The 25,067-nt window shown below is 44.8% G+C and overlaps 1 protein-coding gene across 4 annotated transcripts in view; it reads left to right on the top strand.

The window, feature by feature from the left end:
• The first annotated feature begins 228 nt into the window (after nt 1–228).
• Nucleotides 229–25,067, top strand: part of UBE2V1 (ubiquitin conjugating enzyme E2 V1) — a 150,835-nt gene continuing 125,996 nt past the window's right edge. For 2 of the 4 annotated variants that reach the window (XM_086932467.1, XM_086932470.1), the window contains exon 1: nt 229–277. In XM_086932467.1, the coding sequence (XP_086788593.1) occupies nt 256–277 (22 nt within the window). In that variant the 5' untranslated portion in view covers nt 229–255. Of the gene's footprint in view, nt 330–493; nt 531–25,067 lie in introns of those variants that run through there. The other 2 variants (XM_086932469.1, XM_086932468.1) reach the window with 2 other exon arrangements.

Raw genomic sequence — 25,067 nt, forward strand, 5'->3', positions numbered from 1 at the left:
AGGTAGGGTTTGTATACCTGACTTCAAGATGGCGGCCAACACGACGCTAACATTAATAGGCTGGTGTAGGTGTAGCGTAGTGATCCCAGTTTGACGCAGCAGCCACTAGCCCGCTCTGTACGTGCTCGTTTGTCTTGTGACATCGGGAGCTCGCGCGCGCTCTCGCAGACACCGGGGGCGCGCGTGCGTCTGCAGGCTGGTAGGTGACGTGGGTGGGAGGAGGAAGCCGCCGCATCCGGAGGAGAGCGACGCAAGATGGCGGCGACCACGGGCTCGGGTGAGCGAGATACAGAGGGGCTGCTTATGTATAACGGGGCACGGGCTAAACGGTGGGTTCTGGCCCAGATATCAGCCTCTCTCCCGCCAGGGGCCTCCGGGTACAACTCTAGTTAGAATGAAATGTTCCCAGTCAGGCCTGCGAATCGAAGGATCCTGCTCTGTCAGAGCACTGTAGTACACCCACCTAGTCTCTCCTGGAGTCGGTATCGGTAACACATTGACCGGAGGCATGTCAACATTTATTGGACTATGTGAGTGTGTCCACGGTGATAGGTGAGAGTTCCTGTCAATACGACTCTTAGTGGTGAGCAGGGCACGCCCTCGCAGGAAATGAGCCTCGTTCAGTCTCGTTGAAGCGCTCCGTCTTTTAACGGTACAAGTTCGTTGTTTATGGTGTATTGCGGTGCTTGTCCTCAAAAAGAGTATGTCCTTCACATGCTCGTTATGTATATGAGTCACCGAGAACGGAACATGCATGTCAGAGACTCATTCGATGAAAGAAAGTGAGTGACACAGGGGCAACTTCTAGACCTTAACTCTCACTAATCAACCAGCTGGTAAATAAATAAGCCTATCGGATAGGGCTCGCTACCCCAGACTATCACTGGGACATGCACTCCTAGGAAACTGCTCTAAGCGGGGCTTCTCATCACAGGAAACTTGTGACACTTGGTTACACATCTCAGAACCACACTTTATCCTCTCGCAGCTATCCAGTGTCACTCACCAGGAAGTATCAGATCCACTGCTAGAGGTGCCCCTTTCTTCTGCATGTTAACTACTACTTACCATGCAGAAACATCTTTGATTGAATGTGGCATAAGGTGCTCCACATCCCCCACCCCAGTAACAGATCGCTCTCGTTGCTATCAAATATACACACACGCCCTATCGGCTGTTCTCCATTGGCGGCAGGGCCTTTGGGGAAGCAGCTGCCATCGGAGAACGTTTCCGTCCCAGGATCACATTTAAATTGAAGGTTGAGCTCACTAGCCAACGAACTAGTTTCGCCATAAAAGATATGAACACATCTCGCTAGGAAGCTTAACATGGCCTTTACAGGAATCCTTTGCCAGTAAGAGTATGGTATAATTATTCCACCGGGAATGGGTGTAACCCTATGGTATTCACCTCTTACCAAATCAAATTTGAGAGCAAGATGCGCACACGCACAGAAAATCAGAGTCCTCGCCCAAGAATAAACCTGCGTCGCAAGAAAACATGTCACGCCCCTGCGATTTAAATGCCTCATTTCGGAACTGCTGCCTTCTTCCAAGCAATCTTTTATATTGAACCTCACTTCACTTCTTATCAGTGACGAATCCGATACCTCATACTAAGGGGCAATCATACACCTCTTCCCAAGGTTCAGCTAATAACTGGAGTTTTTTCCTCAAACTAATCCCACCAAGGAACACAACACACTTAAATCCACAAAATACTTTCTGAGGGCCATGGCACGTTCTCTCCCAAAGACCTATCACTGCAATTAATTGTGCTGCACCACTACTGTAGGACCGTCATATTAATGACTGTTAATGGTGAGGGTTTTTCTGCATCTTCTGTACATGTCGGAAAGGGGACTTGTCAAAGAGCGTAGTACTTATCCACACTGGAAACTTTTCATTGAGGTACACACTCCGAGTAACAGCTCACACAGTCACATGATGTTACCTTTTTCCAGGAAACCTCATTAGTCCCTCATCTGCTAGTTTGACAAAACTCTTATAGAAATCTACAATTGTTCATTGGTGGGGGCCTTGTTTTAGAACTCATCTAACAATACCTTCCTTAATTGTGTACTTGGATCAAACCCTGAAAACTGCTTTTATTGCGTGGGTGGATTATAATCTGAGGCAGCCACCTCCTGCAATAGAGTGGGATTTTTAATAAAGGACTCTCTTTGGGAGGTGTAGTATACTGCCTTCCTCCAAAATTCTCACCTAGGAGCTTGTGTCACCAAGTCAGTTTAACTAATGTATATATTCTCCCGCTTGTTCAAAAATATGGGTTTTACAAAGAATTCCAACATGCACTCTAGTCTGGTAAGAGAAAAGGACGTGTAACAGCCTCTTCCACAAAAACAGATTCTTCAGTGCCAGGATACATTGTATATTACATTTTTTTTTTAAAAAAATCCCCGATTTTAAAGTTTTGTGTACCAATGGAGACTAATACATGCACATTCTGTTTGCTCCTGTTGTCAAGGTGTTCCCCTTTAAGTTATTCACCCCCCCCCATATTCACACTTCAATTTCCAGTTCTTTGTCAAGAATGTATAGATTACCATCTCACAATAGACCTTTTGTTTTGTAGAAATCTGCCCTGTCAAGGTTTCTTTGCTTTCATGACTTTGAATAACCAATGGTGTATGTTGTTTTAATTTTATTGTCTTATGCAGAGGTAAGCCTCAGTCCATGTTCAACTTATTTTCCCTCCAGTTGAACTTATTACATCAATTGTTTGCCGGGTTTACAAAATCAATGGTGCTCCCTCCAGCCTTCCCTGTATAGAGCTTGTTACATTCTTTAGTATTGTTGGCACAATTGGTGTGTATATATACAATTGAATGAACTTAATATGTCATGTTGGGTTTTAACGTAAACGTTCATATTGGCCACATGTATAGATCCTGTTGATCTGGAAAAGTGCCTTCTTAGTGGGGTATAACTATCACCCCCACATCCCTTTTGCCTGTGCTCCTGAAAATAATTGTCTGCCTCCGATACACACTGGTCGTGCTGCTTACTATTTGAAGATGGGTTAAAATGCTTTGTGCTTTAGAAAAACACAAGTATTTCAAAGGTATTGGAGGGTAGTCTAAAAACAACTTGTATTAAATTCTTCAAATAGTAATATGTTTTTTAGATATTAAACAAAAGGGCAACAGCAGAAGAAGGGGGCACACAAAGAATTGAAGGCCAGTAGAGGGGATAAAACTGGTGATCCAGTGACTTGAAAGCTACCAGTCAGCATGGAAGGGGATGTGGCATACCAGAAGATTGCCAGGGCTTATAAGTAGCGCTATATATGTTTATCTACCTATATGAATTGTATAGGCGAGGTCACTTTCAGAACAAGAGTATAGAGAAAGGCTTGAGGTGGACTATGGGTTGATGCAGTTAGTGATGTAAATGCAAGGAAGCAGGTAAGTACTAACTTTTGATCTCAACAGTATATAAACAAGGCCAAGATTCGACTTAACAAACTCAGTACATATATACAGTAATAAGACCGATCAATATTTCATTGTCTTTGGTAATGGAGATTCAATCGTCTCGGCCAAACATACCATACCGTATATATGTACTGATTTTGTGAAGTCCAGTTTTGTCTTTGTTCAAATAGTAGTTGTTTACATGCTTTTTTCACATGATACACTGCAGGAGCACTTTCACGTTGGTCTTACGAAGAAGCCTATATGAATACTGACCTATTTATTAAATTGTGTGTTTGTGTCTATTGTACACTGCTTAAATTAACCAAATGTTGGTAATCAGACCTGTCTGTTTTTTGTCATTTTGTTTGGTGTTTTGTCATTCAATGCTTTAATGTATATGAGAATCATACAGTGTATACGCAGTTACTAAGCACCTGTATAAGATTATACCTATTAGACTCCGGCAGAACCAATTGTCTTTTTACATATCCGGCACATCTAGTTATTCAGATCATAGTTTGTCAGATCATTAATTATCTCCCTCCTCGCCCCTAACCCACGCTAACAAAATCTCTCACCATTTCATTGGTTTTTATCTTACCTTCCTGCTTGAAAGCTGCTTCTGTCATTCCAATACTAAAATAAAATTGTCAGACTTCTGTATCTCCAACTTTGTATCAGTCTCGCATCTTCCCTAAATCTTCGGGAGGCTGATCCTTTAAATGATCTATGAATTCGCTCCACCTGTACTTTCCCCATACCTTTTCAACTTTACATTCACTTATTGCACCTCTTCGATGCAAGTGACTAATTTAGACGAAAACGCAATTTAGCCAGACACAATCGTTGCCCCTCCATATTCATCTTCTAGTTATTGATGACACTTTTTGTGTAGTTGATAATTATGTACTTTTAACAAACATGTCTAACTTGCCATTTCTGGTTTTGCCTTATCCTGGTATTATTTTGACCCTGCAGGCTATTCCTTCTTGTCGTTCTGGTGTTTCTTTAGCTTTGTGTTCTCATCACTATCAGTGGCTGTCCCTCATGTTCCTGTATATTCCCTTCTTTTGCAAAACCTTACTCTGCAGCATCCTTTTAGATGAGTCCTTTTTTTAGGTTGAGCCTGGTGAACGCAGCGCGAAAGCGCTGTCGCCAGCGAGATCTATTGCTGCTGATTTGCCTCGACGTGGGACAGGAGATGGGCACGCGCAGGGCGATTGGTGCAGGTGCACACGCACGTACAGCCACGCGCTGTGTATATCTTCTGTCCCGCTTCCGAGGCAAGTCAGCCTCCTGCAATTGTATGCCCCACTTACCGGCTCTTGTGGGGACTCTGCGCTGCTCCCCTATTGGTCTCCTCGTGGCAGGGGGCCCTCTTCACCCGGTGACTGGCGTAGAAACATGCTGGGCCCCCTCAGCTCACAGGAACCCCGAACACTGTTACGCGCCCCATGCCCCGCCTATGTCCCCATGTCCCAGGCAAGGTTGCCAGCACGCATGCTCAGTACGTAAGAAGTGCATGTGTTGCAAGAGTAGCTGTTTGTGCCGCCTGCTTCCTGAGAATACGCACTCCCGGGACAGAACGGCAGCCAGTCTAGGGACTAAAGAATCACCAGTCTCCGTAGTGCTGCTGCCCCTCCTGCCAGAGTCTGGGAGAAACATTCTGCAAACTTTAGAAAGTTTCAGAACCCGGAGAGCAGGCAGGGAGTTGTGTGTTTTTGCCTTCACCCCCCCCCCCGCATCGTTCAGGACTGCAGCTCTTGTTTTTAGGCCTCGACTGGCGGACACTGGCGCGCAGCTCGAGAAATTTTGTTTTTCAGTACTGGGGTTGAACCCGCCTCTCTCTTCCATTGGCTAGCTCCATAAATGGAGGCTAGCCATTGGAAGAAAATTATGTAAATCAGTCTTGGAGCAGATCCGTGGGCGTTTCTGTCTTTTATTTTTTTAAAGCCCCGCCCCTGTTTGCCGTCATGTAGAGGTGGGCCATTGTGGGTGTTTCCTTTTTTTTTCTTTTTTCTTTCCCCGGGGCTGTTTTTTCGTCAGTCTGTTCCAGCTCCGCCTCTCGCTCGCAGTCTCCTCCCTGTGCTCCCACGGGGGGCGGCTCTGACAACGCTTGTTTATTTAAACTTGTTTGTACTTTATATCTTTACACTCTATTTTTCGTTACAATGCAACTATTTTTCGGTTGCGGCTCAACATTTTTCATCTATATTAAGACTAGTTCTTTGTAGAACCTCTTTATTACTTCCTAACAGATTGCTAACATTCTGTTAACAATTAGCTTCGTACCGCCACTTTTTAGCACAATTCCCACTAATAATGAACTCTTGGGACAATATTCTCATTACAGCTCCAATGTTAGACCTCGGCGGACCCATTTGCTCGTCTTCAAGTAAGCCCATAGCGATAATGTTCGCTCCTTGAGCCTGTCAAGCAGCTGGTTAGTAGATTATCAACTTTACCACAGCCATGTATATCTTTCTAGCCCTTAGATATTCTGTGGCTTTGCTCTCCCCGCGCGACTATACAACGTGCTTACATTGTCGCCAGTCCTTCACTCAAGATAGGTATTGCATCCTTTTCTTGTTAATACGTTTCAGCGCTACTCCTTGTTTCTGTTCTTACCCGTGATACTATCTATGTTCCATTCATGCACAAGGGAGGCCGCTTTGCTGTACTGTCCGTGCACGTCGGTCTTTACTGCCTGCGGCTGCACCCCCTGTCTCCTGAAGTGGTGACGGAGGCGCCCTACAGGGGGTGCTCAGGATCCATCCCTGGGGGTGGCATTACTCTCCTACTGGAGACTTGGCACCAGTGGTGGCAGTTGACAATTAAAAGTGGTGTGGCGTGCTCTGTATGTGTGGGGCTCTGTGTGTGTGGGGGGGTCTCTGTGTGTGGTGCAAATGCAATAGGTCTCGCATTTGCGAGCGATTAAGCTATTGACATTGTAAATGGCAATGCCTTTTATTTATCTGTTTTCAAAACCAACACATAAATAAAAATTTTGTCATTTTCAATGCCAATAGCTCTAACTTTGGAAAAGGCGAGACCGTTGCATTGTAAATGCTTGTTTTATTAACTTACCCATTTATATTTATTTGAGGATTTTTTTGGGATGAGACCAGCTGCTGGCTTGCGGGCTGGGGAAAGAGCGAACACGGTGGCTTGAAATATATAAATACATGTCTTGCAATGAGACAGGCTGGGCACGCACACTTCCACAAAACACAGCCTATTCGATGCTACTTTCAAAATATCATTGGTATTGTACAGACATCGCCTCAATTTAAATAAACCATTATCCCCCCTCATATAGTAGTAAATTGTCTTTGGAAATATTTCCATACAAAGCTCTTTCTGTAAAATGGTTGACGTTCCATGTGAATACTATTAAATATGCAAATCCGTCTCACAACTCGAAATCCCCTCATTTCACCTTCTCTCGTTTTTCTCCCTCTCTGAGGTGTTTTACTACGAAAATCCTAATTGCTTTATCCTTTATCCCTTGCCGAAACGATTTGAAAAAGTTATCTTCCACACACTACAGGCCTGTCACGTGCTCGGATCCCTGCTCGGAGAGATTGTGCTCTTCTTCTGCTTGGGGCTAGTCAGAGCCGCGTTTGTGGATTTGCATTAGAATTGTAAACACAGGATTCGGTGTCCTTAAAGGGGCCAGCTAGGGACCGTCGCTGTGTGATTGCCTGGGTAGACCTTTTAGAGAGGAGACAGCAGAGCGCCCTACTCTGATCCCTAGACATTCGCATGCCTCTCCCCTCAACCTGTCTAAAAGCTCTTTCACTGTTGGGAATAGTGCACGGATATTCATTGATCCAGGCAAAAATATAATTTTGGCACTGGAGTGCTCCCCAATCTCAGTAAAGTGGCACGTTTCTGGTATTTTCACGAGCACAAAAGAGTCCTTCTTCTGATACAAGAGCTGGCCCGGTCTCTGGCTTGATGTAAGCTTACATGTCAACACAACCCCTTCAGAACAGTGCTTTAACCCCTTCCGTGCTCATGACGAACCCCAGCCGTCATGCACTATGGTGCTCGTGTGCTGATGACGGCTGGGGTTCGTCACGGCCCGCCCCTGTTCGTGCTGTTTACAGCACGCCAGGGGAATCGCGGTCGCATCGAAGGGGTTAAATGGGCTGGCTCTGTCAGGAACTGAGTAACTGCAACTCTTTATTTTGAAAGGGAGAGAACCTTCACTTCTCAGAAAATGTGCAATACTTTTAATTGGAGAGTACCAATGATTCTCAGAAGCAAGTAGGTACTCTGGTATAGGGAACCTGCACTTCTATTTTTCCAATGAAAGCGCTGTTTGGAATGTTTTTGAATCATCAAAACAGGCGTGCATGTGTATCCAGTTTACTTTTTAACAATGTACCCTTCATAAATTCTGCTGGGCAAGTCAATATCTTCTTGCTCTTGACTGATCAAAGCAGGATAACTCGGACTAAGGCGGCGAGGACACCCTTGAAAGCACTCGCTCCAAAATAACTTTTTTTAAAATCCCCCTCCCCCTTCTCCCTCGCAAAACACTCATTTTGAACTCTGGTATTATTTTCATCACTTATTAATTACGCTATTCAATCCTAATGTATGACATTACTTCATGTATCCATTTGTCACATTACTAATACATCATGTATCCATTTGTTAACTACTAATAATACAACTAATATTAATTTGATCTAAATTGAACTAAAACTAATATTAGTATGCATCATATTTACCTTATTATGAGCACGTTTCCTCTTCATTGTATTTAACTATTGGACTATTCTGTTTCATTCTGTGTAATTGAGAAAAATGAGGTGGGTTTAGACTAACAAATGACACAAAGTAAAAGGGGTGAATTTTAAAATGACATCAAGAGCAGCATGTGTCTCCTCCAGTTCCTTGCACCGTTTCCGTAGAAAGTAAGAAGCCAAAATGTGACTGTTTGTACCTGCACTTTTAACAGGTGTGGTAGAGCAGGAAACAGCAGGTCAGGCCACCATCTCCCTTGTTTAGAGTGTGCAGTCAGATTTTTTTTTGTTTACTGTCCACCCACCAGGAATGTGGAAAGGGATAGTAAAACTTTAACAATCATTTTCAATGCAATAGGTCTCGCATTTACGTGAGTTTAAGCTATTGGCATTGTAAATGACAATGCATTTTATGTTTTAAAAACGAAAACAAAAATAAAAGGCATTGTCATTTGCAATATCAATAGCTCAAAGTTGCGTTGACGTGAGACCTATTTCATTGCAAATGCTTGTTTCCTGTAGATACTTACTTTCCTCCGTTAGATTCACACTAAGTTTGTATGCCTAACTTTCTTATTGCATTTTTAAACTGGGTAGTGACTGGCTACTTCCCCACACCAAAACTGAGATTATCCACGTTCCCCCCACCCCAAACCATTACAGCGAAAGTATTTCATCTCTATCTGCACCCAGCTGTTTTCCCTCATCCATAAATTTGGGCTGATTGCCACATCTTCCATGTCTCTCTCATTCATCTCCCTCGAATATCCAGTAGGTTGATGCTCAAGTCCTTACCTGGCTGTTATTGTAGAAACCTACTTTGTTTTCCTCCATCGATTATCTCCATACGTTTGAAAAAGCCATACATTTTCTTTACCCATACCTTATTCAGTTTGACAATATCCTCAACCCCCAATACCATGCAACCAGGCTTAAGAATAATTTATACTCGTGTATATATAGCACAAAACAAAGTCGACCTGAATACTTTACAGTGGAAAAAAATAGTATAATTCAAACAACTGATGAACTAAACTTTGTAGACCTAAAAACGTTAAGAATATTAAGCTAAACCAAATTCACAAGGAAAGGATCCGGACTAGTTTTGTAACATTTTGTAAAAAAAAATAAACATTTGCAGAGCCGAGATTTCCTAATAACCCCTCCACAATAGTATTGGATTGAGTGCCTCTCCCAATTTTAGGAGCCTGCGGCTGCAACTGATAACTAATCAACAAACGGTTATAATCGCCAGAGATTATTAATTTGGTTGCCATATATGAATGAATGAAGTTGGAATTATAGAGCGCGTGGTTACCAGCGCTGTACCACTAGGGAACCCGTCCTGGCTTTCCCTGTGTGATGGTCCCTTTACTGGGCATCCCAAAGGTGCAGCCAGGCATCCCTGGCGGTGATGGGGCCGGAGTGGAGATTAAGCAAGCTATTGAGTTGCAGCGTGGGACCCCATGGTTAGAGTGGCACCGAGGCGAGATTTATCGGGCCCGCTGACATTGGTCCTGCACCCAGCTGCGTCGGTAATTGAACCCTGGTCGCGGGCCGACCTCTCCCTCCGGGTCTGCCACCTCTAACCGTTGAGCCACTTCTCTATATGAGGGAGTACCAGCATTTACAGCCTGATAAGTTAACTGTACATGAGCATGTGAATGCAACAAATAAAGTCCTTTTTAGGTATCGCCTATGCAGCGCGCATGCGCTACATAGGGGACCTCCTTGTAATCGATTTGCTTTTCCGTCGAAAAACGTGCACGCGTTGCATTGCTTTTAATAGCAACGCGTGCACGTTTGGCGATTCCCTTGCGGGAGCGAGCTTTGGATGGTGCCCCTGCTCGCTCCCGCACGGGAAACGATCGGTGGGCTCTTGGCCGTACCCTCCACCCTCAGCGTCTACTCTCTCCCCCTGCTGCCTCCTCCTCTCCTGCCAGGCGCGTGCTTGTTATGTGAAGGGAACTAGGGTAGGAAACAAAGGGATTAGTGTCAAATTAATATTCATACAAAATCTATCCTACTTCGTAGCTATGATAAAATGACTCTTTAAGAACAGAACACCCATTTTAATGCTTGTGTGAATGTGTAGGTGAAATGCTAAATGAAAATTTAGGAAATCGGTGCATACATACATAGGTCGAGCTATGCCTGCATGGCCCCTTCTTCGGTATTCAGCTGTTTTTTAAAAAACATTTTTTTATTATTGCATTCATTTTACAGCATTTCATGCGAGGAGCCCTGCGGGAACCATTTCTAAAAATAAACTGAAGCGGTCGCCTCAAGGAAACAAGCTTAGGGGACAAAATACTTCCATATGCCGCTTTTCTAATCCTGATTTGCCGGGCTCAATAATCCAGATTTGTGGCCTGTGAACATTTTCTACTCTGTGAATTAAAAGGTGGGGAGTTGAGGCGAGAACAGAGCGCCCGGCGCTGAGGGTGCCTGGCCTGGCTGCTGGCCTGGATATACTTAGACAAGAGGATGGGACAACTTCACAGGCGAGCTCGGGGGCCTCTCTCAGTGCACAAGAGGTCCACCCACCTCTGCAAACACAGTGCTGACCTGGGGTATGCACCTGAGTACATTGGGCTATTCGCGAAACAAACTGGAATACATATTTTAGAAACCGAACAAACTGATAATTATTTGTGAGAAAAACAAACCGTGCTGTAATTTATTCATAAGAAACAATGTTATCTATGGAGTCCCGCTGATGTATTTTTTTCCCCCGTTTTACAAAGTGCACATTTATGATTTTCAAATGACGTGATCCGTTTCTTCTGTAGTTTCTCCAGTGTATTCCTCTTTTCCTGTCTGTGCATTAAACATAAGCAGCTTGAAAGATGAATAGCGACCCATGGCAGGATGGCTTCTACGTAGCTCGGCTTTATTTCTACATTTAAAATTGTTTACTGAAAAAGGGAAACAGTGATTTTCTAATGGGCAAGGGGAATCGGGGTTAAAGCAACAAACTTTAGCACTGTAACAAAGAGGACATTGGACCCTGAGGCATAGGTGGGTTCGGGAAGATTCCTCCGATTTTCAAATGCTACTGCAGAAACTTACTTTTGAGTCTGAGGGTCAAGAATGACATGGGTTCAGGTACAAGCATTTTCTACTTAGTTTGCTGGGGCTGAGTAGTTATTGGAATAATGTGAGGGGCATCTGAGTGCAGGGATTCCAGATTGGATGTGTTAAAGCCCTGTTTCACGACTGCTCCCTGTGTGTCAAGGAGATAACTTACCCTGCGTGTCTCATTAAATAATGTCTGGTTTGAATCCTTTTTTGTAATCATGAGATTCTCAACATCACTCATTCCAACTTCCTGATTTTCGAATTTATTTGCTGATTTTTTTCACTTGCACTTGACATTAGAAGATGGTCAGAAACCTTGGGTCACCAGGCATTTATACCGGTCGTCATCTAATATCCACCCAATACAAACCTAGAGATGTCTGAAAGATGTTTGAGATGTTCCCTTCAACTCCAAGGTGCACATGAGGTTTTCTCATCTTGTGGACGGTCAGGCATTTTTAGGTTTGAGCCAGTGAATTTGGGCCTGCATCTCTTTTGACTGTGCACCTTGATGTGCAATGACAGGCATCAATTCGACCACTTATGGATTAGCAGGATCTGCCCAACGCCATGCATCTCAGGAAGGGCAACAGTCTTTCTACCCAGGGCGTATTTTTTTTTCTATTTCAACATAAAATCAGGCGTAATTTTAACTGATGGCTGCAGTTGGGGCCCACATGTACTCTTTTTCGGGGACCAGGGCTTCTTTTTAATCATCAGTTTGACCCTGAACAGTAGAAGAAAATGCAGCCAGCGCTGAAAGGAGGAGGCAAAATACCTTAAAACAGTGACAAAGCGAGAACGTAGGAATGAAAAACCTGAAAACTCCTATAAAGATGCTGGGAGAGTCTGTTTGTGTAAGAAAGTGGCAGGAGGTGAAATTAAGACTATACAGTCTTGATATTTGGTAACCCTAAATGTCTGGCAGACTACTGAGAACAAGCATTGTCATGGCCAATAGGTCTTGCCTTTGAGACTTCTAAGTGTTTAGCCATGCAACAGTTGATGTTGTTGCACAAAGGATATTGTGCTGCATAACTAAATACTTACAAGGTCCCAAAGGCGAGACCTATTGGCTATGCCAATGCTGGTTTTAAAACAGTTGTGCCCTCAGAACATGACCTCCTGTGTAATCCCTCTTCCTGAAAGCTCCCTGTTACTCCTGCTACTCTTAATTTCATGTCCCCCTTACAGTCACCAACATTCACTGAAGTCTAAAAGACAACCTCGCAACCCAAGGAATTTAACCCGAATACACAATCATGGTTCAAAAACTTGTTTCATTAGTGTATGCACAAAATTATACATATCTCTACAGCATTAAACATTTCATGAGCTGGAAAAACAAGCAGTACTAGCATGTTCCTCCACGCTTTTTCCTAATGAAAAGAAACACTGTGGATGCAAGGAGCCAGCCAACTGCTACCCAGTGTTTTTACGTACAATGCATGGTGAAGTTACCAGTTGATATAAACTTGATTCCTAGAGGCACATGGATGTGTGGTAAATGGAGATGCAGGGTGGCCAGTAGTAAGGTGAAACAGGATAAGGTTTATTCTCAAAGTAGGCGTCTACAGGTAAAGATGGTAGTAAGAAAGCCCCATCGGGAGAAGTATCCTTGTTGCTCAGCCCACGCACTCAGCTGACACTCTCTCAAGCCATGTACACCCCCGGTATTCTAATTACACCAGTCACTCTGGCTGAGTAGCAGGGGACATAACACTAAGGGGAGAAAATATGGCATAGAAATGAAGATACCACAGGATGCTAATTATATACACCTGTTATTGGTGGCGTAATTTTTAAACCAGGCCAGAATAAATGTACACGTCTGTTGTCCCTCTCGTCGTCCTTCACATCGTTTTTGAAATTGCCTGCGCTGACACGAGTCTGAAAGATTTTCTAAAGAAGAAACGATGTCTTTAAAAGAATTTTGGAAAACTCCGTGCTTAAGCTCCACAGTATACACATGCATCATGAGGTCGTGCACAATTCTTTTTGTCTTTCACCTTGCAGGCAGAATGAAGGAATTTGTTTCTCCGTTCACTCTTTCTTCAACTGTACCATTTAATTCTTCGATTGCCCCCTGTACCTGGAAGTTGTATGTTGTATTTGTTTTTTAATTCAATTTGGACCTAAAGAACATAACACCCTCTGCTACATATGCTGTTTACAATGAGCTTCCAGTGGCACATCTGATGCAATAAGTAATTTTCTGTGGCTTATCAATACAACACCTTTGCACTCTGTCTAGGGAACTGCCATCATATGGTTTTTTTGTTGGCTCCTTTGGAATTAGTCTAGAGTTGCTGAAAAACCTCTGTTATCCAAGAAATGCTTACCAAATGAGACCCTGTAGTTGATTGATTATAGACATTGAGGGAGCAGCAACACCGAGGGCTTCCTGGCCAAAGGAAACAGAGCAAAAAACTGTTGCAGTTTTAAAAAGAAGAGTTTTTAGATACTTACAGAATTTTTACTGATTTTTTTTTGTTTTTGCCGAAGGCAGGGCATTCCAAATATTGGAGAGACAAAAAGGCATGCTAGCTCGATCATGGAGGATTTCAAGGGTCTTTTGTATAATGAGCTGAGAATTGCTCTGAAGAATTGCAGATCTGTGATGAGGTGCCATATGGCTCACATAGTTAAATGCAGTTAGCTTACATGCCGACAGCTGCTATTACGTTTTTGGATGCAGAGAGACTGAATTGCCGCACCTCCGGTTCAAACTCAATCTTGCCATAACAGTGAGTAATTCGTAATTTTCTCTGAATGTAGTTGGGCAGTCATGTCATGCATACACCTTTTTGGAACAGTTGCCAAGTTCAGAAGATGGAATATTTTTTCTGTGTGTTTGTAACCCAAACATTCACAAGGGACATTTTATTCATTTCTCTCTGCAAAGTCTGTTTATGGTTGAAAATGAATTCTTAAGTTTCTTACAAATTATGTCACATTGACGCTGGCCCAGCTTAAGAGTTCCACCTTGTAGTCGATCAAAGACTTTTTCTACCTCCCACGATAGGCAATTGGATCTTGCTGGTAATTAATTGGTGAGCATTTGTCCCCATTCAAATAGCCGCTTTAAGCATTAACTCATTGCGGTTTTATCTACTTTTATCCGGCTGAATGGTGAATGAAAAATGTCCTAGCTATCGTAGTGTAAAGTTTCAATTCTATTAAAGACAGTAGGGCGAGGATTAGGGTGTATCTTGCCATACCCTACCTTTTTATTACCCAGCAACCTTTTAAATAAAATTTCAAAACATAAACTACATTTCCCATGAGTCCTTGGGAAAATTAGACCAAAACGGATCATCTAATCTGGATCCTGCAGAGCTACATAATGGTCCCCGCAGACTCTCTATCCCCACTCTTTTTTTTCATGCGAACACAGCATGTCCTTCCGAAACCTATTCTTGTTTGTTGGCCTCCGTTCCTATGCAGGGATGAAATGCATATTATCGGTCATCCCGTTCAAAATCTATTTGCAAGCAACAGACAATCGTTAACATATAATTCATATATCATTGCACTGAATCAATCAACAGAATATGATTTTATTTTACATGTCAAATCATACAAGCATCTTGGATAACATTTCACAACTTTCCGGGTGGGTACGTTGCATATCTTAAATATCTTGGGTTGGCTAATCCTAGGCTCTCTGTCCTTAATAGAATTGAAACGTTCCTTTATGATAGCTAAGACATTGTTCATTCTATGTCAGGACACGGAGGTGAGGATTAGGCTAGTTTAAAGCTGTTCCACCACTAGGATTGCAGAGAGGAAACTGGTTTGAAATAAAACCTTTTAAAAGTCGAATCATGGGACCAGTCAGCAGTGTTGAGGATTTCCTCCAGTCTAGCTCCCAAAGAGAAAGCTTTAGAGGCCATATCACCTCTCCTCATGAGATTTAGTGAAAGCGATCAACAATTGTCTTTCTGTGAGGACAAAGGTCCTCCATTAAAGGTTCACACGCTTTGATTCTGTGACCAACACTAAATATATGCACCTTTGAGAATGTTGGATACAATACATCTTAGAATTACACTTTGTTTGAGTGATATTAAAGGTTATCTCTTCTGTGATAAATATTCTACCTCTAATGCCTAAAGCTCGAACATCCCATCGCTAGCTTTGGTGAATGCTGCTTCCTAGACAAGTATTTACTAGAAGGCCAAGATTTAAGGAGTGTAGGGACCTTGTTCACGTCCCATAAAACAGAATATCTGGGTTAGGGGGTAGTGTCAATCTACCCCTCAAAAGTTAACATACTAAAGGATGTTCCCTAACTGGGTGACCATCCACCGGCCAATGGCCTGTTGAGATTGCCGACCAAAAGGTATTTGACCAATAAGCTAGACTGTGAGAGGTCAGACTCGTCAGAAAATTCAATACATGGAGAATATCTGCCCCCAAGGGATCCACCTGGTATTGGAGGCACTGACCCATCGATCTACACCAGGCTGATCGATATCTCCTGTTCGTGCTGTCCACCCAGGCTCTGGTGAGTAGAGAGGCAGCTTCTTGTGAAATTCCTGGGACTTTCCACTGTTCCCAGTGATCCTCCAAGCCTTGAGATGAAAAGAGCTTTCTTGCACCAGAGGATGAGGATTGTCTTGGGGAACTCGGAGAGCCTGAAATAAGTGTAGGGGGATGGAAAATCCCAAGAAAGTTCAGTCATCGCTGGAAACCAAGCTTGCGACCTCCAGAGTGGGGTATTCACCACCAGATTTTCCATTACCTGCATGGCTAACCTCATATCCATCGCGAATTGAGGAAAGGCGTACACCTTTTTTCATGCTATAGTCTTTGAGGACTGCGTCCATGGCTACTGCATTGGGGTCTGGTCTCCAACTGCAATGTCTGTCCAGTTAGAAGTCCAAACGGTACGTAAAGAGGTCTATGGAAAACAGGCCCAACCTCTCCTGAATTTGCCGGAACATCTGAGGTTGCAATCTTTAGAGACTGGTATCCCTCCTCTGACGGGTATGCTAGTTTACCACCTGGTTGGAGCAGCCTAGGAGGTGTTCTGCTGACACAGATGTGATTGGCCTAGGCAGTAATCCTAATATGTGGGCCAGGTCCGACAATGTCTTCGACGGTGGTCTGTTACATTAACCATTTGGGGTGGACGAGGTCACATTTTCCACCTTCCTGGAGAAGTGACCATTGGACCATGTCTTTGGTCCATCGCATGAGAGCGAATGAGCCTGCCATCAACTCCAAACAGTTCCTATACAGGGGTTGTTCTGGGAAGGACCATCTTCCTTGTGTGGTAAATTCCCCTCAACGAGCTTCCCATCCTGAGCCACTGGCATTTGACTCTATTACCAGATCAGGTTGGGAGCTGAAGATCGCTCGACCATTCCATGCCTCCTCTTCGGAAACCTTCCTTTGCAGCTCCTCCCTTGCACATTGTTCTCCTGCGTTTGTGTCTGATCTTGGTCAATTTTCGGGCAGGAAGACGGCGAGTGCCTTGACAAAATCTATATGGAAACCCAGAATCTGCAGTGTTTGAGATGGGAGGAATGCTGGCTTTTCTGTGTTGATCACGAAGCCTCGAGACTCCAGCAGATCGATGGTCATTTGTAAAGACGCATCCGACATTGGTTCATGATCAAGATGTCGTCGAGGTAAACGATCAAACGCACTCCTCACGCCGGTAGGTACTCGACGCCGGTCTTTTCAGTTTGGTGAAACACCAAGGCGCGATGATAGACCGAAAGAAAGGAAAGAGAACTTGAATGCCTGAGATTTCCATCGGAATTGCAAAATAACGCCTGTGAGGTGGAAAGATGGTGACTGTCAAGGAGGCGTCCTTCAGGTCCAAACGGGCCATCCAATCTGACACTCGCAGGAGGTCCAGGGGAAGATTTATACCTTTCATCTTGAAGTGTCGATGAACAGTCCACTTGTTGAATTCTCTTAAAATGATAACCGGAGGGTGTGCTGTCCTTCTCCACTAGGAAAAGACTACTGAGGAACCCATTTGGGTGTAAAGTTCTCTGGGCAAGAGCCCCTTTCTCTAAAAGACTTTTCCTGCTCCATAAGACTTTCTCCTGTGAGAACTAGGGGTTTGGGTTTGTCACATTGGTTTGGAGCGCCATAAAACTCTATTTGGAAACCTGTAGGATATGCTTCTATGGTTACCCCACTTTTTGCTTGATGGGATGCTGTTTTTGACTAGTCTGATTGGGATCCAGCTAATCAGGGCCCCAGTCTGCTTTCTCCTTAAACTGTTGTGATCAGTACTTAAGGTTACCTCATTGTCCAATCTGGGGTGTACATGTCAGTCCCTAGTATATGGTACCCATGAACCCAGGGCATAGGTACCCCAGAGGTCTCCCACGGGCTGAAGCCTGTATTATGCCACCCATGAGAGACCAGTCAAAATGGAGCCACAGGCCTGCCATTGCAGCTTGTGTAAGTTGCTGCTTGTACCACTTACTAAAGATATAGGTTTACTATATCTAAGGGTCACTGCACTTAAAATCGATGTCACCTCTATAGCAGGCCTTTACAATCCTGAAGGCAGGGTGCTTGGTTCTAAGTGAGAGGGTGCTTCTGCATGAGCAGGACACCCCTGTAGCCTGCGGAGTCTATTCTCCCTGGTTATCAGTGAAGCAGCCATATACAGTATAGAGTGGCAGCCCGTAATTATGCGATGACCACCTCAAACGGCTGCAACGAATCCTATCAGGTTTTGTATCGCCACTGCACTTCTACCGTCTGTTCACTCTGGACTTCGTTTGGGCCTGAATTGGTCTCCCTTCCAGTCTATTGCATCATCTGTACCTGTGCATCATACAGGATCCTTCCAAGGCCTGTGAAGCATCAAAGACACCCAAAGTAATCTGCTTTGGCTTGAAGGAGTCACTCCCCTGCATTTGCAGGCAACCAAGTAAGTCAACCGGTCTGCAGATCCTGAGCTTCTCCGGACTCCCGTGGGCTCTGCAAAACAGGTGGTGGTTTTCCACAGCTACCATGGCCTGCCCTGCCACCAAGTTTGAGGCCAGTATCCCTCGTGGAGGTTGCAATAACCAAACCCTTGTGCACAGTGTCCAACTTGGATTTGCAAAGGCTTGTTGGCTTCTTTGCAAGAAGATCTTCGGGCTCCAAGTAGCCCCAACCTTGAGCACCTCCAGAGTCTTTAGCCACACCGCATTGTGTACACCGTGGCCTGCATCTTTCGGTAAGCTGCTTGAGGTCCTCTTGCGACTCGAGTGCCTCTGGCATGTGGGTCCACTTGAGGGCCACACTTGTTTCTTTTGGGCTCCCTTGATTGCTCAGGGTCTGCCCTGACTCCCTTGCCTTTGGTGAGTCCCCTGGACCTTGCTGGTCCCAACTTGGCACCTTCACTCCGGCTTGGGTTGCATTTGCCAAGGCTAGCTGGTGCTCCTGCCGGACTTCGACGACTCAGCACTCAACATCCTTCGTGGGTCAGCTCGTACCCGGGTTCTGGTCTTCTTCAGTGTCGCCTGGTCCTCACAGCTGCAGCGTCAAGGTCATCGTCCTCTTCCCTGAAGCAGCCGACATGGGAGGGCATTCATCTTCCAAGTCTCCTGGTCACTCCTAAGTGACATGGATTCTGTCACCTTTGCTTTCAGGTACTCTTCAAGAATCCACATTTGGATTCCCATGGACTCTTTCTCCTATTCCACTTTCCTGAAGTCCTCCGTTGGGTTCGACAGCGGTTTCCGACACCACTGCACCCGGCTTCCCTGGTGTATGTATCGTGGATGCTAGGGTATCCACGGGTGGGGTGGGTCTTCTACTGTCTTCCAAGGGGTTCCCCCAGGGTCCATTGGGAAGGGCCCTTAATATTTAAAGTACAAAGCACACAGTCGTGTTCACACCCTGCACACGCTCTCTGTGGGGTCCCTATTTACCATGGGTGGTTCTGTTGGTCCCTAGCAATTCTACGTCCTCTCGACACTGTCTTGACTCGAGTTGTGCTTATGCCACTTTCTTAGTATATGGATTGATCCACACCTGGGGCCTCTGTATTTCGTGCTGTTTACTGTGTTTCTTTGCTAAAATATTATGTGCATTGTGTTTATCTCCTTGTTGGAGATATTGTAACGTACTAGAGAGTATTATATAATTAATACACAACTATAAATACTTGGTGTGGTTTTGTTTCACTTAATCAATACTATGAGATTGCATTCTGGTAAAACAAGCTTCTTTACACTCCTTCTGGACTAAGCCTGAAGGCTACTCTCCACAGCTACCACTTAGAGAGCTGTCTAAAGTTGTCCTCTGTCAGTGCTGTGCCCGTTTCACGGGCGGGTTTTGCTTTTATTGTGTGTTTTCTCTGCTCCCCCCCCCCCCTTCCAATTAGTCACGGGGCTCCAGCCTGGCCTGCCTCAAAGCAAATCAGTGGAGCCAGGTGGATGAGACTGAGGGTTGTGCTGTAGCCTGCCTCCGAGCAGGGGTCTCTGCTGTCTGTGCCTGCTCCTCACAGCGTAACCCTCCCTCTTCGCAGGTGGTAGCCCTTTCTATTAGTGTGGTGCCCATTTCACAAGGGCAGTGCTGGTTTCGCTTTCACTCTCCTGTCTCCCACCCCACTCTCCCTCGCAATCCGTCCCGGGACTCAAGTTTGCGCCTGCAACCAATTTGATGACATCTCTGAGCTGTAGTATTGAATATGGTGGACTTGATGACATGGTGTTATCCAGTATCTTTACTGTGTAGAGCCCCATGGCATTTTGTGGAAGCCCCTTTCTCTAAGGTCGTGTCATCGCTCCTGTGTCTTTGCCGGCCACCATCCTTCAATAATTAAGGCGCCTCCGGCATTTTTTTTTCTGTTGCTCCTGCGTTTCATGATGATCACCTGCATTTTGTGATCAGGCCCTCCACCCGAACCGTATGTAATGAGAACCTAGCCTGCGAGAATGGCCCCCCCCGTAACGCCCCCCCCCCCTCCTTCTGCATATTGTCATAGTGCCCAGCAGTTTGAGGAGTATTTGTTTTGGTGTCTGTGGCAACATGCGAAGGTTCAGGCTGGATGACAGTGTTATGACTTAATTTTGTTAAACGTTGGATTAGGAGAGTTTAAGCACACAGCACTGTTGCTGTTTTTTTGGTCTTCATTCACTTCTGACCTCCGTGACCTTACCAGCCGCCTGTGCCTTACATGTTACTGATTGCAGGTTTAGGATTTCTCCTTCCTGCTGGTACACCTGCGTACTGGGAGGGCACAGTTCCACTGACTGGCACTTTCGCTTTCCAGTTTGGTCCAGTATTCACTGCCGACTGCTGATGATGGCGATAAAGGGTGTGAGGGATGCCCAACGCAGTCTAGAGAGATCCAGAGAGGTTTAATTATAGGACCCATTTCTGTTAAAGATATAGATATATAATCTGGATTCGCAATAGTTCTCCTGCACCTCCGCATTTGATTATCTTAATAAAAATGTCCCAATGTGCTTTTTTTCCTCCCGGTTTGGATCCTTCTCCGATCTAGCCTGGATGTCGAAATGACCGAAGCTAACCACTCAGCATGCAAAGGAGGCAAGCATTCCATCCATTTTTTACATATTTCTCTCCAGGCTAAGAGTATGGCATAGAAAAGAAAAGCCCTTGCTGGGCCCTTAACTTCACTGGAGGTCCCAAAGATTATTAGAGAGAGGCTCATTTTAACTTGAAAGCCTAGAATGGCCGAGATAGTTTCGCCAACTTCTACCCAAAAGTCAGAAATAGCAGGACGTACCTGAAACCTATGTATATCAGATGCTTTCTCCTGGTCACAAATTTCTTGCATCTGACAAGGGGGTCCTGTCGTCATCTGTGACAGCCTTTCGGGAGTAAAGTGGGCCCTATGTGTTGTAAACAGATGGTTTCTTCTCAACCAAGCAGGCTTAACTATGGAGAACAGAACTCCAAACTATGTTTGGCAGAGATGTTCCCAGGGTTTGTCTGGCATTCAAATACTCCACAGTTCCTCTGCTAATTTGAAGTCCCCATCAACTGCATCTTCGATGGTCCAATACCATGCGGATACTTTCCCCTTGGCCTGCCCACAAGATATTCTTCTAAAGTATTTTCTATACCAATGGGTACTTTCTGGCTTCGAACCCAACTTTAAAGTTGGATATATTTAAATTTGGAGATGTCCACTGCCAAGATAGTGTAGAGGGACCAAGGTAAAAGTATACCATCTTGGACTAAATCGCCCCATACCTTAAGTCCTCTAAGTAGCTGTGCTAATTTATCCTTTAAGGACTCTGGTGCACCAGGGGAGTCCCACAAGGGGGCAAGACTAGAAAAATACCTTGAGGCCCGTCAACCGTCTAATATTTATCATGATCTGGCCACTGCCTGTAGTTTCAGCCTTATCTTTAAAAAAAAATGTGAGATCTCCATATTTTAAACAGGAAGCCCTCTTGAACCAACCTGGCATCCTTTAGCTTTGCTAAGAACATTGCCACTACCCCAGCACAATCTGGTGTTTTTAACAGCATCCTGGAGTGGGACTTTTGGAAGGCCCAAGCATAGTACTGCAAGTCTGGCAATGAAAGTCCTCCCTTCTCCTTCCTACGCCGCCTCTTCCTCCAGGCAATCCCGTTTCCTCTATAGGCCCAAATAAAATAATTAATAGCCTGCTGAAGTTTCTCTATAGCCAGTTTGCTAAAATGTAGTGAACTAACATTGAAGAAAAAATGTGATTTTTGGGGAGCACTATCATTTTTACCAGATTAACCCTCCCAAGGATTGACAGAGGAAGGTGGGCCCAGCTCTCCATAAGCTTCTGGCACTCCTTTGTTACATTAGCCAGGTTACCCTCTGAGATTCTATCTACATACTGTACTATTCTAACCCCTAAGTAATTAATCTCTCTTTTTGGTCTGATATTGGCACACCCCTAAGTTCCAAGACATAACTTCATTCTTTTCAGCATTTACCTCATACCCTGATATCATGCTGAAGTCTTCGGCTTGCTTTATTACTGCTGGCAAGTCACTAGAAAGGTCCAAGGAGAGGACCAGTACATCGGCATAGAGGGCCACTATCCTCTCCCATTCCCTTGTGTTGTAATGGTAAGATGTTCATCTCATCCCTCAGCCTCTGAGCAAATGGCTCGATATACAGATTAAGGAGGAGTGGAGATAAGGGGCAGCCCTGTCTAGTGTCCCTCGTGTTTTAAAGGGGCTAGTTAGGTTGCCATTTACCAGCAGTTTTGCAGACGGGTCCTAATGGAGCAACTGGATGGCTCTGCAGAATTTTATACCGAAGTTGTATTTCTCCAGAACAACCAACAGATATAGCTTGTTGACCCTATCAAAGGCCTTGGTAGCGTCTAAGGTCATAGCTGCAAGAGGAAGCGAGTATGTTGTGGCTAGATCGATTTGCGCCTATCAGATCGTATGTAAGTTCGTATAGATTTCTGCTCTTAAAGCCCTTTTGATGAAGGTGCAGCATATCCCCTTCTACTGTTCGAGGCGTATCGGCTAGGACTTTGGCAAATATTTTATAATCTGTGTTTAAGATTGATATGGGTCTATATGCCTCACAACTCACTGGATTCTTCCCTGGCTTCAATAACAGGATAATTGTTGCCTCACCCCAAGAACCTGGCATCTTTCCTCCATCACCTAAAATCTCATTGAAAAGCTGGGTCATAGCTGGAATCAAGACCTCTCCCAGATTCTTATAAAGTTCTATTGGCAAACCATCGGGGCCTGCTGCCTTTCTCCACATTGATAGCTAAAATGGCCCACTTAACCCCTTCCTGCTAGATTGCCTGTTCTAAAGATTCCTGTTGGCTTGTGTCCACGGAATTGAGGGCCCATGCTCCAACATTCCACAACCTCAGGTGTATTAACTACCCTATCCTCTGAGTACAGTTTTTGTAAAAAATCATATATCCATGTCTGTGGATGCAACAGTCTTACTATTGCCATAACTATGACAACTGAGGTAAATAAACCAGCTAAGGTAAATGAGGAATTCTTTTTATTTTCCCCCACATGCTCCCCACCCAGTGTACCCCAAACTGGAGAACCCATCCCATTATTCCCTTGGATTTATGGAAGTCCTACCTGCTACACTCTGAGGCAACTCGCATTCCCGTCCCCTTTTTGTAGGAAAAAAAAATCCAGAAAAGCTCCTAAAACCAGAGCAAACATGATTCGCTTTATATTGGTCTATTTTCATTTGTAACTATGTGATGAGATAAGCTAAATGAATTGGAGTGATTTTTATCACCAACACTAGCGCCATCCCCATGCCTTTGAGTGCCTTTAGGTAGAAGTAAGGGCCATTCCTGACTGAGCGTCACCTTTCTTAATACTCTCCAAAAGTACGTCTGCCTCCTATTGCGACCTTAGATTGTGCATCTTATTCTTATGCATGGCCTTTAGGGATGCCAGGAACTTTAGCTGGGCGACTGCCCCTAGTTTGTTTTTTTCGTCAAGCTTCTCCCCAGCTCCCTTTGCCTATTTAGGGTAGCTCGTGCTAGCTCGGAACGTACTTCAAAAGAAAAATCTTTCCCCCTTAAAGATTTCGCTTTCAGGGCCATGTTTAGGATTTTCTCCTTCAGAGAGTATGTATGGAAATTAAGAAGGATCTTCCTAGGTTTGGTCCTATTCGGGTGTCCTTCTCTGAGTCCCTGGGCGCCCTTTGGATGTCTTTCTTTAACTCCTCCTTAGACTCCTCGATCTGCATTGTTTCTCTTAGTAATTCGACAATATAAGATTTTAGATCCTCCTTCCCCCTCTGGAATATTCAGAGTACAAAGATTATTCCTCCGGGAGTTGTTTTCCAGCTGCTCTAGCTTATCTCGGACCGCCTGCTCCTCCTTTTTAAGAACCAGAGTATCTGCTTTGGCTAAGCAGAGTAGTTTTTTTAATTCCCCCACTGAGCTTTCCAATGTCTCAGTTCTTGCGTTGAGGAAATCTATTGTCTTTTCCAGCGACTCACAGAAGTTTCTAATCTCAGCTTGGTTGGATTCAGGCACAGAAACCCCCTATTTGATATCGCTCGAGAGAGTACAGGATAGCACTTCTAAGGATGCTGATGAGGCCCCCATTGAATCTTTGGGACCGCTTTCACCCACCGTAAACTGGCTCCCTCCTAACACAGGGGGAATACTATCCCCCCAGGTCGCGACAATCCCCTCCACAACATCTGTTTCTACAGGCTCTTGTCCCAGCGTAGTAGTGAGGTTTGATATTGAGGGGCCCCCAGAAGCCGACATTTGCACTGTCGGGCTCTAAATTAAGCTGGGATGACCCTCTCCTGAGCGCTTCTCCCCGTTTTACAATATCGTTTTAAAATATGACCCGAGAGAGGGAGTGATCTTTCCTTTAAGCTCAATAGATTTTTTCCTGTCTTTCCCAGCCTTTATAGTCCGACCTTTTATCTCGCACCTCTGAAAAGCACAGGAGCTCCCGTCCTCCCCCCCCCCCCCCCCCCCCCCCTAAACTCTAGATCCAGTGTGCCAGGTTGCGCAAGGTAGGAAGGGCTTTTTCCACCTTATCCACCAGCAACTGTCTCTTTTCTGGGGACCTGCTTTTTCTTCTTAGATGCCAATTTCGCAGGTTCCTGAGAAGCCCTCCAATACCCTTTACCTTCCTTAGCTGTAGATATCACGCCAAATGACGTTTGGTCCAATTGGCCCTCCTGTTTTAGTTGTGGCAGCAGGAGCAATTTGTGGACTACATGGGGTCCTGACCTCTGTCTCCTCACCAGCAGCTGCCTCCTTTGTGGTCGAGCGGACCTGGCGTGTGCTGCCGCTTCTCAAACTGACTCGTAGGAGACTGTGCGTTGCTTCTGTGCGG

The sequence above is a fragment of the Lissotriton vulgaris genome, chromosome 7 (assembly GCF_964263255.1).
Source record: "Lissotriton vulgaris chromosome 7, aLisVul1.2, whole genome shotgun sequence".
Taxonomy (NCBI): domain Eukaryota; kingdom Metazoa; phylum Chordata; class Amphibia; order Caudata; family Salamandridae; genus Lissotriton; species Lissotriton vulgaris.